Genomic DNA, 18,631 nt, shown 5'->3' on the forward strand with positions numbered 1-18,631 from the left:
TGTCTGTGGGAAATTATCCGTCCTTTCCCACCATATATATTCCCCCAATAGTTGTGGTGGGAGCTGGTAAGGTGGGTTAACTCCAGCTCAAGCTCCGTGAAGCGCAGAGCATTGATGACGTTGGGTTGGATGACCAATCGGAAGGCGCTGCCCTTTGGAGACAAACCATTTTACTTGTAGTGTCTGCATCAAGTCTGGAAGCAAGGGCTCAATTTTAACAGAATCCACCTTAAAATCTCTCCCTTAACTTATTTCTACCCTTCCGCCACTTTGAGCGAGAATTATCACACAACAAGGGGGGGAAATAAAGACGCCTCTGGAAAATCCGGGTGTTAATAGGACAATATCTGTACGCGGTGGAGAGAGGGGAGAGACAACAGGCAGAGCGAGAGAGAGAAACCGATTTGGTCTTGAAAGAGAGAGAGAGGGGGTGAGTGCTCTCAAGGCAGAAAATTCGATGATGACCATGACTACGATGGCTGACGGTCTGGAGGCTCAGGACTCGTCCAAGTCTGCTTTCATGGAGTTTGGGCAGCAGTCGCACTCACAGCAGAGCTCCCCGTCGATGGCCAGCGGCCACTACCCGCTGCACTGTCTCCACTCCGGCTCACACGCTCACCACCAGCACGACAACACCGCGTACACCGGGACCAACACCTACAACAGGTCGTTACCCTACCCCTATGTGAGCCACGCGCACCACAGCCCGTACCTGCCATCCTATCACAACAACACGGGAGGACAGACAAGGTTAGACGGCACAGGTAAGAGACCCCTTTTTGCACCCGCCATGTGGAAAAAACGCACCGCGTCGTGTCCGTCCCAGGCGGCTGCCATGTAGCCGACCATTAGCCTGTGTGCCTTTACTTTCCCCCCTGCCAGTGTTGGTGTCTTGCCCAAGTCACCGCGCGGCCACTCAAAATTCGGACGAATGATCTTTCAGGTGGTCCGATTACATCGAAGAAAATCTCGCGTAAATGGCACGGGATAATTCCCGATCCAGCCTATGACCTCCTCCGCCTGCTCGCTGTCCCGTTTAGCACTCCCTTCACTTCCACAAAACCCGTTTTAATGCCCGGGGTGTGATCATCACGACCGTGCAATCCTCACCAACTACTCGTGAAAATTAGGCAGCGCGCACGTACTTGAATGTTTGTAATTAGCATTTAATTGACATGTCATTACCAGCAATATCCTAATATGACAGCGTATGCGGATTGTGGTGCCACGGTGTTTTAAAGGCAATGTGGGATTTGTTCAGTTTTTAGACCGTTTCGTTCGGAGGCCTCGGAATTTATCTCGGCGGAATATTTCAGCGTTTAGACACGTTTGTGTTTTCCTGCACAACTAAAGCAGATATATCCGCCCGGCTGTGGTTTTGAATTAATACCTTGGTTGTTTTTGTTGCAGAGCAGCAGAAAACGACGGTGATTGAAAATGGGGAAATTCGTTTTAATGGGAAAGGAAAGAAGATTCGCAAACCTCGGACAATTTATTCGAGTTTGCAGCTTCAAGCTCTGAACCACCGGTTCCAGCAAACACCAGTACCTCGCGCTACCGGAGCGCGCCGAGCTGGCTGCCTCTTTAGGACTGACACAGACCCAGGTACGAGGAGGAATGTATACTCTACATGTTGACATCAACGCCTGGACACGTCATGTACATAACTATAATAAAGATTAGTATATTATTATTATTATTATTATTATTATTATTATTATTATTATTAATAATATATTGTTATGCTTATGTGGTTGTGTGATTTTGTTTAGGTAATGCTCTTTCTAGTAATTTATACTACATGTAACACTTGTAATTTTGCAGAAACATAACCAGCCTTTACAAGACTCAACACAGGCTCTTCCTCCACGTCCTTCACTAATTATATGCACACTTCTCCTCCCTGCAGGTGAAGATTTGGTTCCAGAATAAGAGGTTCAAAGTTCAAGAAACTGCTCAAGCAAGGCGGCAATCCGCACGAGAGCGACCCTATGCCGGGCTTCCATGTCCCTCTCCCCGCGCTCCCCGACCATCCCTCCGATATGGGACGTCTCGGCCTCTTCCAAAGGAGTAAACATGCCGGCCAACAGCTACATGCCCGGCTACTCCCACTGGTATTCCTCCCCACATCAAGATGCAATGCAGAGATAGGCTGATGCGACAGGAAGGTCAGCGAGCTGTCTGGAGGCCTCCGGATCTCCGCCGTGCAGCTTCCAACGTAGCCTACAATTTGTGTCAGCGCAGAGACTCGATGCTGGAGAGGAGAAAGAGCCCTCGGCTGCTCCTCGGCGGAAGGATAAAAAACGCAGCCAAGCCTCGGTGTGATGACACAAACAAGGGAACTAACCATTTTCAAGCGTACATGGCTGTTCAGTGGGCTCGCATATTTGTTATGCTTTCATTCATGTCACATCTGAACGTCAATATACCAAATATTACCAGTGACATTTCCGCCACTTTGGGCAAAGACTGCTTACACTCTCCATGCGCTGTGGCGCCCAGAGCCTTCCGCCATGGTGGACTCCTGACTGCTTTTTTTTGGGTTGTTTCTCCAACATGCAAAACCAAGCAAACTGTCTGTCTGTAAATATAATCTGCGATTTTGAGTTGTACATACACTTTTTATGTTTTTGTCAGATTGAGTAAACCATGACTCAAAACAGATGCCTGCTGTTGCGTGATTTCATAAATTCATTTTAAACTAGGCCTTTTTATGCTTCGTATTGGGCCAACATCACATTATAACGGGCCCATTTCCCGTCCCCTGGTGTGTGCACGAGCCCCGAACAGACAACATGAGGTAATGACACGCTGCTCAGTGAAAAGCCCATTTCATCAGAGTAAACATTTTAAATAAATCCAAAGCGCTTGGTGGCTGATGAAGCACGCCGCTGTATATAGATTTATCAAATCCACTCAACACCGGAGGAAATGAACTTACCCTTCCCCGCTGCTGTCTACATTCACCTCGAAAGACATTTGCTCCAGGTCCAGCTTATCTTGTCATTTCACCCCCAATTATTAGAAGTATTGACAAAATGTTTTCTCCCTTCTCTCCGTCCTAATGCAGGCCGTTAAATGCCAAGCTCCACGGGATCGATGTTGAACAAAGCAGCCAGCTGCAGCAGCGTTCAATATGAAGGAGATATTTGGGACAATTTGTGGGGTTTTATCCAAGTGAGGCTTTTTTTCCATTCTCATAAATGCAGGCATAATTAGGGTAATTTTTGATGTAGCCCGCTGATTACAGCGTTTTTACCGTCAAAGATAATTACCTGTAATTTTCAACCACTTTTAATACTAAAAGGCATCTTTATTTGGATTTGAGGTAGCACAGATGGAACAAAAGGGGAAATTATTCGGTTATTCACATACAAATTGCCGAGAAGAGTGAGCGCTCGGGATATTATCTGAAATTACAACGCTGAAAAGCTTCATGCAGCTGTCAAATCGCGGATGTCCCACTGGCGCACATTCAGCCTACCTGGGCCCCCCAGACTGGGGCCTATCTGCTCGTTGGCCATGTGCACCCTGATCTGCAGGCTGCAGGGAGCCCGAAGCAGCAGTCGAGTAAACATCAACAAGACTCATAAATACACAGTTGGGTTATTCAGCTCCACGAACTGACACGTTTCATCGTGTTTTGCAAATGTAAAAAAGGCTTTGATGAGCTAAATCCCATAGATGAGATAGACAGATAAGACGGATGAGATAGATAAGATAACATAGATATAGAGAAATAGAAAGATAAGATATAGAAAAATAGAAAGATGAAATAGATGAGATAGATAAGATAACATAGATATAGAGAAATAGAAAGATAGAAAAAGAGGAAAGATGAAATAGATGAGATAGATAAGAAAGATAAAGAAAGATAGAAAGATATGATAAGATATATCAGATAGACATAGAAAGATAGATTGATAAAATAAGATAGATAAAGAAAGATAGATAGATATACAGAAAGACATAGGTATAGAGATGGCATAGATAGATAGATAGATAGATAGATAGATAGATAGATAGATAGATAGATAGATAGATAGATAGATAGATAGATAGATAGATAGATAGATAGATAGATAGATAGATAGATAGATAGATAGATAGATAGATAGATAGATAGATAGAGTCCAGCAGAGTGACAGGTGGGGTGGGGGTTGCAGACAGGGATGTGCCAGCAGGAGCTGATGCACTATGCAGCAGGCTTCTCCCAGAATAGCTATAACAGCACCTGCATGGCTAGATCTCCCATGATGCACATTAACTGTAAACCGCAACAGCGCTGGAACAACCCTCAGAACACTTCCACACTCCAAATAGTATATCCAACAAATAAACAGTTTTTAAAATAAAATGCTAATGGCTTCCATTTCTCTGTCCTTCACACGCTTTAACTGAAGAGTAATGCAGACAACAGTGTCACGGTCTTCTTTAAGATCGGGGACAGTCGCAGGCTGGAAAATAAGACTCGTCCTTACCTTTCTCCGCTTCTCTAACATAGATAACCAAAACGCTCTGCACGGTTTTACTGCCGGTGGCTGAATAAGCAAATCCAGGTGGGAAAGTGTTTGCACACCCCGGTAAGCTCTTATATATTGCCTGCAAAATTAGCTGTTATTACTGTCACTGTTTAGTGATGGCGAGCTTGGAAAAAAAAGCCCTCTGCAATCAAGAACCAAGCGCATCTTTGCAAATTATAGGTAATTGTCAATGTCCAGATTATGATAATGGAAGCCCTAATCCTGGAGAATAATTATTGTGGAGTGTTACAGTTGAAGCTGTCCAGTAAAGCTAACTGTCATTATTTAGACTCGATTTGCAAAACGGGGGGAAACTGAGTGGAAAATGTTCGGTTGGAAATAAACGGGGGCTCTCGATATAATGGCACCACTAATGTGTGTGTGTGTGTGTGTGCGTGTGTGTGTGTGTCTGTGTGTGTGTGTGTGTGTGTGTGTGTGTGTGAGAGAGAAATAAAGATTAGGGGACATACAGTAGTGAGGTGTATGTGAGAGAGAAAGAAAGACCCGTGTGTGCCTCTGTGCACGAGGTTCAGCGCGCGCCTGAGTGTTCTTGAGAGCGTCCACGTGCAACGTGAACAATCTAAATTTCTCGAGTGACCTGCTCGCATTGTAATTACAGGACTACCGTTTAGCACAGCATAAATTAGGCTGAAAACCAACAAGCACGGTGGAGTTATTGAATAAAAAGAACATATTTTCTGCTTTTGTGTGCGTGTGTGTGTGTGTGTGCGTGCGTGCGTGCGTGTGTGCGTGTGTGCGTGTGTGTGTGTGTGTGTGTGTGTGTGTGTGTGCGTGTGTGTTTGTGTGTATGTGTGTGTGTGACGTGTATTCAGTATATGCTGCAATCAGGAAGAGAAATTCTGTTTCAGGTGGAAGTGGTAACATGCATGCTTCAGCGTGGGTCAGATGCAGTGTTGTTCAGTGTGTGTATGTGCGTGCGTGCGTGTGTATGTGTGTTGGGGGGGTGGGGGTATTTTGTTAAACATGTTCGTTTGTAAAAACTCACTTCTATATCTTTGGGCATATGGCCGTGCAAATTCAATGAGATCCATTTTCAGATCCCCAATGCTTCCCACAGGTTTGTTTAGCGGTCTCTGCCGCGGCGGCGCTGGTATGACTGCCTGCTAATAACATGGTGAAATTGTGGAGGATTTTTCTTTTCTCTCTTTTTCTTTTTTTTTTTTTCTTTCACCCGGAAGGTGGGCTGCGGCCGGGAGTGGCAGGGCTCTGGAGCCGGTCTAACCCCACAGGAATGCGGATTGTCTCAGATCTCCGTGCCGCCCCCCTCGCCTCCTCTCTGCCATTCAAAGCGGCTAATTGTAGGGGACACAAAGCGAGAGCGACTGCAGACTGTCTGCTGCGAGAAGCAGGCATTTTCTTTACAGACGGGCTGGAACCAACTGAAAGCCTCAATCAGGTTCTCCACTAAAACACAATATGAGTGATGGAAAGGTGATCATTCTCGTGGTGATCAGAGGCAGAATAGTGAATCAATTAATAATAATAATAATTCATTTAATTTCAGAATATTAGATATGAGGGGAAATAGCAGAAAGATACTGTGGAATTATTGTTGGGTTAAAAAATATGGATTATTATAACAATATAGGGATATACAAAAGATTTAATATCACCATAAATTAGGTTACAGGACAAATACTATCAAGCAAATGTGCCACTTGACTTCTACAGAGACAATTTGATTCTTTAAAAAATACTATGGGACTATTATATTTTGCAGAAATCGCAAGAGAAATATTAATGGACACATCAATCCAGTTCAGGAAACACCGGTATTCAATGTGTTGCTATAGATATAAGGCTTAACCATGTTTTCTCAGAAATGTTTTTTCAAAAACACATTTTAGTTTAATGTCAGTTTAATAAAATCATAAATTTGCACTGTAATTATCTTCCTTCCATATATTTACAAATGTAGATTCAAATGAACCTGATCATAAAGGAAAATAAAGGAACATAGCTCACAAAAAAGGCAGATATTCGTTTCTCCCCTTCTTCGTTATACATCTAACAAAAAATAAAAATAAAAGAATAAATATAAATCCTCGGTATTATGACGAAGAAAAACTACTAAGAATTACGACATTTTCTAGATTAATCTCAATACGGAACAGCTGTGATTTACAACCTTGTGTCACCTGAGGCTCACAAAAGTAATTTATGTCTGAGAGTCTTTGTCGTGATTTTCCGTGTAAATAACAAGAGACTGCAGTGAGGCCGGAGGTTTCAAAGTTCCATTGTCCATTTAAACGTTTAATAGTCTTCCAAAATGCAATAAATTACATGCACACATTTACACATTTTACACGTTTCTTCTATGACTGCCATCAAATACATTGCATATTCCTCTGAAATTTGAACACGAGTCCCATAGAAGGAGAAACAAAAAAAAAGATCTGAAATGAACAACTGGGTTTTTTTTCTCAATATAACGTCCCCGCTCCAAGAGCCAACGAGTGCTGTATCGAGTTAGGGGTCTGCAGGTGGGCAGTCATGGAGCTGCCGGCTGAGGTGTACCAAGACCCCGAGTTTTCCAAAAAGTTAGAAGCCGCCGTGTTGATGTTTTGTGGCTGTAGGCTGTGCGGCCTGGAGGGGCCCTGTGTGTCCCAAACGGCCGGGGACTGTGGAGAGTTGCACACCATGGGGTCGCTGGAACTTGGGCTGTGCTCAGGGGGAAGCTCGCCGTTTTTCATGATCTTCTTCAGTTTTGATCTCCTGTTCTGGAACCAAATTTTTACCTGGAAAAAGAGGGGAAATACAGCAGCATTAATACCCGGTGTAACCTCAGAAACAATGGATTCAAAGGAGGCACGATGCGTAAAGGCGCACAGAAACAAAGCACCGATACGGTCATTATTTATTATTATAAAACATTGAAAACACTGAAAATGGGTTAAGACAGAATCTCACCTGTGTTTGCGTGAGTCCCATCGAGGCGGCCAGCTCGGCTCTCTCCGGCAGCGCCAGATACTGTGTGTTCTGAAACCGCCTCTGCAGGGCGGCCAGCTGGAAGCTGGAGTAGATTGTCCGGGGTTTCCTCACTTTCTTTGGCTTGCCGTTCACCATCCTCACCTCAGGCTCGTTTATCTCCTTTTCTGTTAAAATGACCATGAACAAGCATAACGTGAGCTTTTTACACATTCCAGTGTCTTTTTAATCTATTTTGTTTCGTGTGGGTTTGTCGCCCATTTATTGTCTCTTAAATCCCAAGAAAGTCAAATATTACAAACCAAATGAATTCCAGGCACACTAAAAAAGGAAAGCAATTTCTCGTAATACTTAACATTTCAATTAAACATCACACCCGTATTTTTCCATTTAGCTACATATTGCACATGTTCGATATTTATGAGTGTAACATGTTTAACAAGAGTGTAACAAGACATGTTTCAATAATAATAAAAATGAACATGAACATGTCACAATGTGGTTATCCGATAAGTGGTTATCCACTAATAACTTACTCTTTAAATCATATAATAATGAAAACTTACCTTGTGGACTCGGCTGGGCTTGCACTCTGCTGTAAGTCCCGGCATACTGGTGGTACGCGGGGGTCGTGTATGCGCTGTAATCGGTGTAGGATTTTGTCGAGTAATTTCCAGCGGATCCATTTACACCGGGGTACTGGTACTGGTAGGCATTGAGAGGCTTCCCGTACGAGGTGGAGCTGGGCGAACAGTAGCCGTGAGGGACTCCACCCGCGGGACTGTAGTAGCCAGAATCCGTGGCGGTGGACTCGGGTAAAGTAGGAGATTCCTGAGAAGGATGGTGCATGGTAGAAAGTGGAAATGAGCTCTGGAAGTCTGCAGTTTTCACACTCGGGATCCTCCGATCGAATACTCCAGTCATACTTTGAGAGGTAACGCGTGGGTTTGTTTTATTTGATTAGCAAAAAGAAGAAATAAAATCGAGGCAGTCTGACTCCAAAGTGGTGCGAAAACTACACTGGCATTGTTGAAAGGCTCTCGGGCCGTCGGGCTCTGGTGAAGACTGCAGCCAGCCCCGCAGCAAGGACTTGGTTAAATCCTAAATCGCGCTCTTACGCACTGCAGGGAGGATCTGGTTCCATTGGCCAAGGCGCACACAGACACAGCTACACCCAATTCACTCAGCCAGCTTTCTTATAGGGGGGAAACCACCCGGGCCATGAGGCTGCATTGTTGTGTTTTTATACTATCAATCAATGGGAGCAATTAAAGTGTTGGCCGTGTCACCAATCGACGTTTAAGGAGGATGAATTTGAGGGACACAAAACTTTATTACCAAAAAGGCCCCCTGCTGTATAAGACTGGCCGGTTATTACGACTGTCTTTATTGTGATTAGTATTATTCTTTATTCATGCATTTGTAATCAATCAGACTCAACCTTATGATATTGTTGTTTTTACCGCCGAACAACCCCAAATGACAGCACCAAATCAAATGTTTCAATTATGTCATATCAAAGAGAAATAATATACATAAAACAGAATAACTTATTATTGAGCACACTGGTTATTATTTTAACCGTCATAGGCTAAACCCGATTCGTAAGTCTAGCCTATTCCTGAAAATATTCATCCAACAGTGTTAAACATCCAATATATTAATCAGCGGATCCAATATATTGAAATATGTGGTATAAAATAGATTACACACCGAACAATAGTTTACCCTCCCACATAAACTTTTTTGTAAATCCATGCCAACTGCACTTGAATTGGCGACTATAATAATAATAATAATAATAATACATTGACGAGCTTCCCCTACGGGATCATTAAAGATCCATCGTATCTTATCTCATCTTAAAACCTGCTGCCGAGAATACAAAACCAACGCTCAGCCCCCCAGCCGGCACATTCAGTGGTGAACAGCGCCGACCAGTGGTCAAACTGGAGAGCTGCACTCAATGCTCAGCCTATACAAAGAAATATAATGACAAAGAAAAACGAATGAGGAATTTAATTTCAACTTATCAGGCCGTTTGAAAAAAAAAAAAAAGTTTATTTAGGATCACACGCAATTATTAAAACTATTATTTTGACAAAACAGCTTTCGGGCCACAGGTGTGAGGTTAGAAATCTCTAATTCTAGATTACAATATGATCCAGTATCATATATTATACTATACTATAATATCATACACTGGCTACACTGTACCCGGTATCGTTTACACAGTGTATAAGAAAAGGGAAATAAAACTGCAAATACGGTTTCCCCCCAAACGAACAACCCTTATCGCTCACCACCAACGGGGGCGCCATCACTTTAACAGACGGGGAGCACTATTCAACGAGGGAGCAGACTTTGACGTAACACCGGCTTTTTTAAATTGCACTCAATTATCTGAAATAAGAGTAATGCGTTCACTGTCTTTCTACTCTATACGTTTCAACTATGCAAATGTTATAGCTACACATTACGCTAAATAACTTTTTCGTTGCTCTTTTATAGGACTCATAATTACTTAACAATTCAACATTGTTGAAGATGTAACTTATACCATTCAACTATTACCTTGTAATGCTTTACTTATTTCAATGACTAAACTAGTGAACAGGACTAAGTGTTGGATGAATGTTTAAATACTTTTACGTTAACTTTGGTAACCCAGAAGTACTCTCCCCCCACCACCGTGGCAACAAATCTCTTCCTGTGGTGCTCTGCTTTTCACCTACAGTCCGTGTTGTTGACTGCTTCGGGTTGTGGTTCACATTGGTAACTGTGTTGTATGGTTATCTTCGTGATATAGACCATGTTTGTATCAATATCAAATGTTGTGATTGTTCGTTTCGAATTCGAGAGTCAAGACTGAGCGCGCGCACGCCGCGCCGCCTACGTCTGACGTCACTGATGAGTTCATCTAGCAAGATAGTTCCCTTCCGACTCATATCAACATAAACCAAAAAGGAGGCGTTTCACGAGTGCGTAAAACATTGATTAACATTGGTTTGACAGTTTATCTTGATGGTAAATAATGTTTTCAAGAAATCGTATTATTATTATTATTATTATTTACGGGTTACCTAATAATCATAATAATACGATTAGAAAATGTGAGATTAGATTAGAAAGCTTTATCAATCCCCAGTGGGGAAACACATTTGCAACCAAAAAATCATGCTGACAACAATAGACACATGCCAGAGTGCACAACAGACAAGAAACACATTAAATAAATAACACCAGAAAATGCCATCTTAAACATGATTGACATCAAAACGATGCTAAATCTAAAAAAAACATCTAAAGCTGTTCATTAAAAACATATAACGTACAAATGTCGAACTTCAATTGATGTCAAATATATTAGTTTTTTTTTTTACACAATAGCTGCATTAGATAGAAAACACATCTTTCGTGAAATACAACCAAAAACGTACAAATATAAAGGTTTAGGGGGCTTAACGCCGGGAAGTGACTGGAGCCGGAAGTAGAAGGGAGGCATCCTCTTGCCCTGCATGGGTCTTGTCTACGCTATCTTTTCTCTCGGCTCCCGTTTTGTGTGTTGGGGGGATGGGGCCGTGCCGAGGATGAGAGACTCCAAATATTTACCACTTGGCTAACTAAATATCTTTATTTCCGAACCGAGCTTCATCCCTCGCTCTTGTACATATACATTCTCTTTTACCACGCATGAGTTAAGGTTGAATTTGTCCGAAACCAAGTGGAGTATCTGTACGTCCACGACACGCTCAGAAAGTGGACAAAATGTATTCCTCTGCTGGAGGTGAGTGGAGCAGCTAGCACGAGCTAACGCTAAGTGGAGCAGCGAGCTAACACGGACACACAATGTGTAGCTGTTAGCTGATACGTGCATAGCTCGACACACGTTCTCGTTTTAATTTAGCTAGCTAGTTATTATAGATCTGAACACACGCGTTTTGGGGGGATATGACGTCCTCAACGGAGAGGCTTTAGGAGAGGAGGCTTTAGTAGGAGATGCGAGCGTGCAACAACAAGAAGCCGCTGTTAGCCAACTTGGTGTGAACGGTAGTGTTGCCTCGTTACTGAACTTGTTGTTGCCTGACGTGAGATCCCGATGTTTGATCAATCGGAGTGTGTTTTCTCAATGAGCCCCACGAGTGTAAACACGGGGATCGTCTCGCTGTTTAACTCTTTAGTTCAGAGATGAAGCACCATTTGGCGGCCGACCATGCTATCTAATCTCATCACCAATCTTAGCAGCGGTTAGCGAACAGCATCCAACTTTAATTTAGTTGTGTTGCATCGGTTTTAACCCCCGACTTACATTTCAGATTCCTCAGTCAGTGCAACACGCAATTTACGAGATTGAACATATCATGTTAATAACGTTAACGACATTTAGGCATATGAAGTTTGACCAAGGGTTTGCACAATTACAGTGTACAGTAACGATTTACTCTAGTTGTGCAATCAGACTATTATGTTAGAATATTATATTATTATATATTATATATATATATATACGTTTTTTTGTCTCAGTCATTGGCTTTTCATCCCGTGGGGAAAAAACGATGGGAACACTATATTGTATTTCTCTTTTAATTATAGTAATTGTTTTAGGGTTTGGCTTTGCCGCTGGAAGTGACCTCTGTTTTAATTGTAATAAATATGACTTCGAGAGTTTTGATCTGGCCATTTCCAGGAGAAAGTGTAGCTTCAGCAGTTGGGAGGAATCGAGTAGACTGGCAATCTGTTTGCATATTGATAAGAGTTTTGAAAAAAAGTCACCCTTGAATGTCAAAGATGGTGTTTTTAGAAATGATAAGAGCAAGACTCTCTGAAATTAAAGCCTTTACAATGGACAACATGAATAGTCCTCTGTGCTTTGCCACTTGCTTCATAACATCTTTATCTTGTAAAGCTATATTTCTTTCATGTGTTAAGTGACCCAAATGTGTGTTTTCACCTCTTTATGTTTTTATGTAGAGTGTGTATCAATTGTTTTTTTTAAAGCATTCACAACGTTATTTTGTATCCTCTGTAGTCACTGAGATGCAGGAGGGACCCCGTTCCTCTGGGTCAACAGGCTCTGGTAAGCGTTTCCTCCATTTGGGATTTCACACCTAATACTGATCCCAGTATTGGTCCAGTTTAAGTGGCAACATTATGCTTTTTACACCATTCGAGCATCACGGTTTGTACTCATTGAAGTACAATTTAACCTTCTGACGGAATAAATAAATTGTCCAGAAAAAGGGACACTTGTGACTGTAGGTGAGACTCGAAAGAAGACGATGTTGTTCTATTTCCTCTATATGCACCTTCATTTTGTGCTGTCAATGGCAATATACGTTTACACACTAAATGTTGTTCAATTGGGTGTTATTTTTGTTTGAATGAACAGAGCTGGAGCAAAAAGATAAGGAGCTGATGAGAATTGAGTCAGCCTCACTCTAATATCTTAAGTTCCAGATATGAAGCTTCTAGGTTCAGCCTGTCTGTCTACGATGAAATCTTAGGGGAGCCTCTCCTTACAAAAAAACCTATCAGACTCTTTCCGATCGGTTGTATTTTGTCAAAATATTAACAAAACACATTGATGCCAGCCAGCTCACAACCTCAATAGTGGCCAAAAAATATTAACCTGGTATACAGTATATCAAAATTGATGAATTGACTCACTGGCTCATTATTTTTTAGAAAACATTCGAGTAAACTAAAAAAGCAGGTGCTGCTGATGTAAAGGGAGATGTGATTCTGTAACTGCACACTACATTTTGATGAGCTACCACAAGTAGTACTAGTTGACATGGCAGAACTGGTTGAGATATAGAACACAAGACAGGTCCTAAATCATTTTTTCCAAAGATAACCATTAGAATTAATACTTTTTAAATCTTAAATTTTGCATAGAATTAATTTATGTAAATTTGAGTATTTTTTATTTTTCACTCTTCTTAATGGTTTCTAATGCTTTCTGAAATGTTTAATGCTGGAGAAAAACTAGCTTTCATGATCAGTAAAACTGTCGTTTTATTTATGTGCATATACATCACATGTATATGTTGTCAAAACATACTAAATGGGCCAGTAAGATCTTGGGAAATGTAAGATGTCCATATAATGTGACTCTTATTCTGCAATTTGCCACTTTCCTACATTTGACCCCCCTGTTTTAGACCCGCCATCCTCCCCAGTGCCAGAATATGTCTTCAAGCCACCATCACGTCCGGACTTTGGCACCATGGGCCGGACAATCAAGCTCCAGGCTAACTTCTTCGAGATGGAAATCCCCAAACTGGAGGTCTACCATTATGACATCGACATCAAGCCTGAGAAATGCCCCAGGAGGGTCAACCGGTATGAATATGTGAATCCTTAATTCTTGGCCTGCGGCACATTGTATATCAGTTGTTGGGATGTAATATATTTGTTTCATTTTGTTCTCAGTGAAATAGTGGAGCACATGGTCCAGCACTTTAAAACACAAATCTTTGGTGATCGAAAGCCAGTGTATGACGGGAGGAAGAATCTCTACACTGCCATGCCCTTACCCATAGGCAGAGAAAAAGTAAGTAACGATAAAGAAAAATCTACACTTTTGGAGACGATGCATAAATCTTTAAGAAATGTTAGTCTTAAAATATCACAGCAGTGCCTCTGTCTTTATCTTTTCTTTCCCATCTACCACACAGGTGGAGCTTGAGGTAACCATTCCTGGTGAAGGCAAAGACCGCAGCTTCAAAGTATCAATCAAGTGGGTGTCTTGCGTTAGCCTCCAAGCGCTTCACGAGGCTCTAGCAGGGCGGCTACCCAGCGTCCCCTTTGAGACCGTCCAAGCCTTGGATGTGGTCATGAGACATTTACCCTCTATGAGGTGAGTTGTTTTTATCATTTAACATTGGTTATTTATGGATGATTGATTGTCCTGCCTGTTGTCGTCAAATGACCACAGTGGGTGTTTTAGTAATAATTACACACTGGATATTCTTCACATTATTGCTGACATTCTTCTAAAGTGTTTAACATGCTGTGAGTATCAAACCTGCAGAGTCACAAGCAATGCCATTGCAATATGTGAATATCTGATTGCACGATATGAGTGCTGTATTGAAATAAACAGAAACCACATTCATTTAGGCAAGGCAATCTAGCCAACTGGAATAAATAAAGCATCATAGAAAAGTGTTGTACGACCTGTTTTTCACTAATTTAATTTTCTGATTATTCTTCCAAGCTGAGATTGTGTTTCAGTATGGGGTGACAATCAACTAAATTTTTGTATTAACCGTTTGTCCTGATTGTTGACTAACCCCTGTGTCCCAGAACATGTTACTCGATTTTCACAGCTGACTTCTCTCTCTTAGGTATACGCCGGTGGGCCGCTCTTTCTTCACGCCCTCAGAGGGATGTTCGAACCCCCTCGGTGGTGGCAGAGAGGTGTGGTTTGGCTTCCACCAGTCGGTCAGGCCTTCCCTTTGGAAGATGATGCTCAACATCGATGGTAACTTTCATGCCGATTGTACACAGTTATATCAAGTTAAGTTGGCCCTCTGAACCTCACTTGTGTGTGTGTGCTTGTTTTGTTTGCAGTTTCTGCCACTGCGTTCTACAAAGCCCAGCCTGTTATTGAGTTCATGTGTGAGGTCTTGGATTTCAAAAGCATTGAAGAACAACAGAAGCCCTTAACAGACTCCCAACGAGTGAAATTCACAAAGGAAATCAAAGGTAAGAGAAGTTCAGGAGCTCACATAGTAGTAGCTATTTAAGTCTTTGTTTGTCAATTAGATTTTAAAGTCTTTTATTTTTGGTCATGTCTTGGGAAGATTTGATTTTGATATCTATTTATGATTTCATTTTCGAGTCGTTGAAGATAATAATATTTATTCTAATGTCTCTTTAGCTTTATTATTTAAGCAATTTAAATATTTGTCACTTTTTGTGCCAGTTATGTCTTGTGTTACAGGCCATTCAAAACTGGCTCTCTTTTTTTTTTTAAACAATGAATTTGTATTATTCTCTTTTCCTCTTTTGGGATTCCATCTTCCAGGCCTGAAAGTGGAGATCACTCACTGTGGGCAGATGAAGAGGAAGTACAGAGTGTGCAACGTGACCAGAAGACCAGCCAGCCACCAGACGTAAGGAAGCTCTTGTTTCTCATCTTTGTTCACATCATATAATTTGTTCACGGTACATAAGATGCAGTCAATGCAAACGTGCATGGAACGTAATGCACGCAGACAGGACTGCATAATAGTATAATACACTACAAATGCTAACAATATAGACAGACTGGTGTAAAGTTCAGTCAGTGTATATTTCCCTCGCAAACCATATTTATGTTTACACAATTCCATAAATGTGATCCACTGATAACAATTTTGTCGGATTGTGCTTACTTTTCCAGTATATGTGCTTCCCCTCAGGTTCCCCCTGCAGCAGGAGAACGGCCAAACTATTGAATGCACAGTAGCACAGTACTTCAAAGACAAGTACAAGCTCATCCTGAGATACCCCCACCTCCCGTGTCTACAGGTGGGGCAGGAGCAGAAGCACACCTACCTACCTCTGGAGGTAAGCATCTCTCACCTCCTCTACCTATTTGCTTTTTGTAAAGTTACCCTATCCAATATCTATTGTCCCTCTGAACCCGTTTGTTTCATGTGTGTTTTCTCCAGGTGTGTAACATAGTGGCTGGACAGCGCTGCATCAAAAAGCTGACAGACAATCAGACCTCCACTATGATCCGTGCTACAGCCCGATCGGCACCTGACCGCCAGGACGAGATTAGTAAATTGGTAAGTCATTGTACTCATAAATGTACGTAACCTGGCAGAATTAGTAAGACGTGCACTATTCTATAAAGAAAACATCAGTGATCAGGCAAAACCCATTTCTTGTATATATTTTAGGATTCAAATTACACTATAGCGCATCACAGAATGGCACAATCATTAAAGAAAGCATGGCAATAATGAGATGGTCGCCATTCAAAAGTTTGCATCCCCTTATTTATGGTCTAATGCCCCCTTTCAGCATCAATGGTGGCTTCGGAAAAGTGGCTCAATGATATTGACTTCAGGAGGCTGTGATGGCCACTCCAGAACCGTCATTTCTTTCTGCTGTAGCCACTGAGGGGTCAACCTGGCTTTGAGCTTTGGATCATTGTCATGTTGGAAAATCCAAGAGCAGCTTCTAGGTTGATGAAAGCAAATTTGTTTTCTGATGACACGCTGCATTCAAAGTTAAATTTAGGTCTCATCACTCCAAACCATTTGTTCCAATGGTTTTGAGGCTTGTCTCTGTGCTTCTCAGCGGGCTGCTTTGTGGCGTAGGCGCAGTAACAGCTTTATCCTGGCAACCCGACTGTGCAGACCATTTTTGTGCATTTTGAAACGGGCCCTTTTTTTGCAGAGATTCTGACGTTCCTTGTGGGTTTTTCTTTGCGTCCCCAATAATTTTGCTGGCAGTTGTGGCTGAAATCTTGGTTGGTGTACCTGACCGTGGCTTGGTATCAAAATAATTATACATTTTCCACTTATTTATAAGAGAACACTACTGAATGGCATTTTCAAATATCTCTTTACGGCCGTTTCCTGATTTTATAAACTTTCTGGCAGGTCCTTTGACAGTTCTTTGGCTTTCAGTTATCATTATGATTTCAAAAGGGTACACACAATTATGTAATAATAAATAGCTTCACCTGACCACTCAGTCATAATATTCCAAAAAATAAACGTAAATGTTTACTGAATGTCGTGCCACTGTCAAGACAAGAACATTTTTATTGGTTGTGGTTTCAAAATGTATCAAGATTCAGCGGCAATGCCCTTTTCTTGACTTATCTTCAAAAACAGGCTTTAGTTTGACTTAATGTGACATAAGACAATAAATTATGCTCATGCTGCCGAGTTTGTTGCCAATCACAAAGTCAGGGGTGTTTGCTGATGGCTAGTGGAGAAGAGTGTTCATGAAGGTTATAATTGGCTGGTACCGTAGTAATCTACCATAGTTTTCAGTCATAATAGTGATGAACCCACCGGAAGTTGAGCTCATTTGAAATAAGGATGAGTGATCTTCGTGTTTTAATTCTGAAATGTTTTTTTGTGATAAACAATTAATCTTAAATCTTAACTTGGTTAAGTTTGCAGATATCCAAATTACATACACATTTAATGCAACTGTTTTCTTCCCAGATGAGAAGTGCCAACTTCAACACTGACCCTTACGTTCGTGAGTTTGGAGTGATGGTGAGGGATGAGATGACAGAAGTGAATGGCCGTGTCTTACAAGCACCTTCCATTCTGTACGGAGGCAGGGTATGTTGATAATGGCCTGTACCTTTTTTGTGCATGTGTCTGCAACGCATTTTATTGGTAATTAAGTTTTATTGGAAGAACTTGATTACAGTGCCGATCATTAATACGGCTGCTGTCATTACGATTTGCAGAACAAAGCTATAGCCACACCAATCCAGGGAGTATGGGACATGAGGAACAAGCAGTTCCACACTGGCATAGAGATCAAAGTGTGGGCCATCGCCTGCTTCGCGCCACAGAGGCAGTGTACTGAACTCCTGCTCAAGTGAGTGAGATGCACAGAGTGCCAGTATTTCATGTCATGTGCCGTTCGGTGGCAGGCAGCCCGTGATTATAGGGCTGGTGGTAAAAAGTTGCAAGTGTATTGTAGGGCTTGAAATGTACTTTCTTTTATTTATAGAAGTGCACAAACCAAAGGATACATTGGTCCACGAGCTGAAGTTTCAAATGTCTGTTGGGTCTTTCATGACCATGGTATTTTAGCTCTACAGGGGCATAAGAGTGCATGTTGATTTATATACCGCTGTGCCATTCATTGACACTGCCTTCACTAGGTTTTGTCATTTGCATTTGTGTACTCTCTTTAGGTATGTCTCAAGCATCCTGTCTGTTGATTACGAGAGTAGCATGTGCGTAACGTAAATGTCTCATTGTATCGGAGTTTGATTGTCTTTTCAGAATAAACATAATGTTCTCAATTGTCCATAGGCATACGTTTAAATAGTTGAATTTATAGATTTTCAAACTGAGGGGCTGTTTTAAGAATTGTACTGCTCTTGGACTTGCTCTTGCTAAGATGTTTGCCTGTCACTTTACATTACTGTCTCTCACCCGCTAAACTTCACTGAACTGTAA

At 41.8% G+C, this 18,631-nt stretch overlaps 3 protein-coding genes across 14 annotated transcripts in view; 2 read left to right on the forward strand and 1 right to left on the reverse strand.

The window, feature by feature from the left end:
• Positions 1-460: 460 nt before the first annotated feature.
• dlx6a (distal-less homeobox 6a) lies at positions 461-2,633 on the forward strand. The gene is given in 6 exon segments (XM_034545355.1): positions 461-764; positions 1,411-1,541; positions 1,543-1,605; positions 1,910-1,936; positions 1,938-1,987; positions 1,989-2,633. Coding segments are annotated over 6 exon segments (738 nt in total). The 3' UTR covers positions 2,152-2,633.
• A 3,961-nt stretch (positions 2,634-6,594) lies between these two features.
• dlx5a (distal-less homeobox 5a) lies at positions 6,595-8,644 on the reverse strand. The gene is made up of 3 exons (XM_034546085.1): positions 8,039-8,644; positions 7,455-7,639; positions 6,595-7,282 (listed from the first exon to the last, which is right to left on the reverse strand). Exons 1-3 carry the CDS (start codon positions 8,394-8,396, stop codon positions 6,968-6,970), a joined length of 858 nt encoding a protein of 285 aa, XP_034401976.1. The 5' UTR covers positions 8,397-8,644; the 3' UTR covers positions 6,595-6,967.
• A 1,167-nt stretch (positions 8,645-9,811) lies between these two features.
• Positions 9,812-18,631, forward strand: part of ago2 (argonaute RISC catalytic component 2) — a 28,307-nt gene continuing 19,487 nt past the window's right edge. For 3 of the 12 annotated variants that reach the window (XM_034546061.1, XM_034546060.1, XM_034546062.1), the window contains exons 1-12: positions 10,971-11,259; positions 12,502-12,549; positions 13,622-13,817; positions 13,908-14,028; positions 14,153-14,334; positions 14,825-14,961; positions 15,051-15,185; positions 15,493-15,595; positions 15,884-16,031; positions 16,136-16,255; positions 17,654-17,776; positions 17,908-18,041. In XM_034546061.1, coding sequence (XP_034401952.1) covers positions 11,241-11,259; positions 12,502-12,549; positions 13,622-13,817; positions 13,908-14,028; positions 14,153-14,334; positions 14,825-14,961; positions 15,051-15,185; positions 15,493-15,595; positions 15,884-16,031; positions 16,136-16,255; positions 17,654-17,776; positions 17,908-18,041 — 1,466 coding nt within the window. In that variant the 5' untranslated portion in view covers positions 10,971-11,240. Of the gene's footprint in view, positions 9,842-10,970; positions 11,260-11,323; positions 11,523-12,067; positions 12,412-12,501; positions 12,550-13,621; positions 13,818-13,907; positions 14,029-14,152; positions 14,335-14,824; positions 14,962-15,050; positions 15,186-15,492; positions 15,596-15,883; positions 16,032-16,135; positions 16,256-17,653; positions 17,777-17,907; positions 18,042-18,631 lie in introns of those variants that run through there. The other 9 variants (XM_034546063.1, XM_034546065.1, XM_034546072.1 and 6 more) reach the window with 8 other exon arrangements.

The sequence above is a fragment of the Cyclopterus lumpus genome, chromosome 11, assembly GCF_009769545.1.
Source record: "Cyclopterus lumpus isolate fCycLum1 chromosome 11, fCycLum1.pri, whole genome shotgun sequence".
Taxonomy (NCBI): domain Eukaryota; kingdom Metazoa; phylum Chordata; class Actinopteri; order Perciformes; family Cyclopteridae; genus Cyclopterus; species Cyclopterus lumpus.